The sequence below is a fragment of the Buceros rhinoceros genome, unplaced genomic scaffold (genome assembly GCF_000710305.1).
Source record: "Buceros rhinoceros silvestris isolate BGI_N320 unplaced genomic scaffold, ASM71030v1 scaffold32272, whole genome shotgun sequence".
NCBI lineage: Eukaryota > Metazoa > Chordata > Aves > Bucerotiformes > Bucerotidae > Buceros > Buceros rhinoceros.
The window spans coordinates 1-316 of record NW_010401175.1 but is presented as its reverse complement, the minus strand read 5'-3'; the positions used below and the strand labels follow the sequence as shown (position 1 = coordinate 316).

Genomic DNA, 316 nt, shown 5'->3' with positions numbered 1-316 from the left:
GAGAGGGGAGGGTGGCTGGTGTGCAGCAGCAACCACTGACACCAGGGATGGCTGCCTACCTGCTCATGCAGCCCCAGGAGCTGGCTGTAGCGCACGCGGCAGTGCAGCACCCCATTCACATGGATTCACCAGGACCCTGGCACCCAGCTCAGAGCATGCTGGCCAGCCCAGGGAGAAGCCCCGTGCATAGCCCAGTCTGCAGCGATGCTCCTGAGGATCCCACCGAGGGGCAGACGGAGCACCCGCAGCCCTTCCCTCCCATCAGCAGAGCTTGGCCCTGCCCTGGGAAGCACTGGGACGCACTGATGCCGGGCTG

At 66.1% G+C, this 316-nt stretch overlaps 1 protein-coding gene across 1 annotated transcript in view; it reads right to left on the bottom strand.

Moving 5' to 3' along the window:
- SNX17 (sorting nexin 17) overlaps positions 1–188 on the bottom strand; it is a 5,213-nt gene extending 5,025 nt beyond the window's left edge. Inside the window, 1 exon segment of the mRNA XM_010132190.1 lies at positions 60–188. Coding sequence (XP_010130492.1) covers positions 60–188 — 129 coding nt within the window.
- Between the last annotated feature and the right edge of the window lie 128 nt (positions 189–316).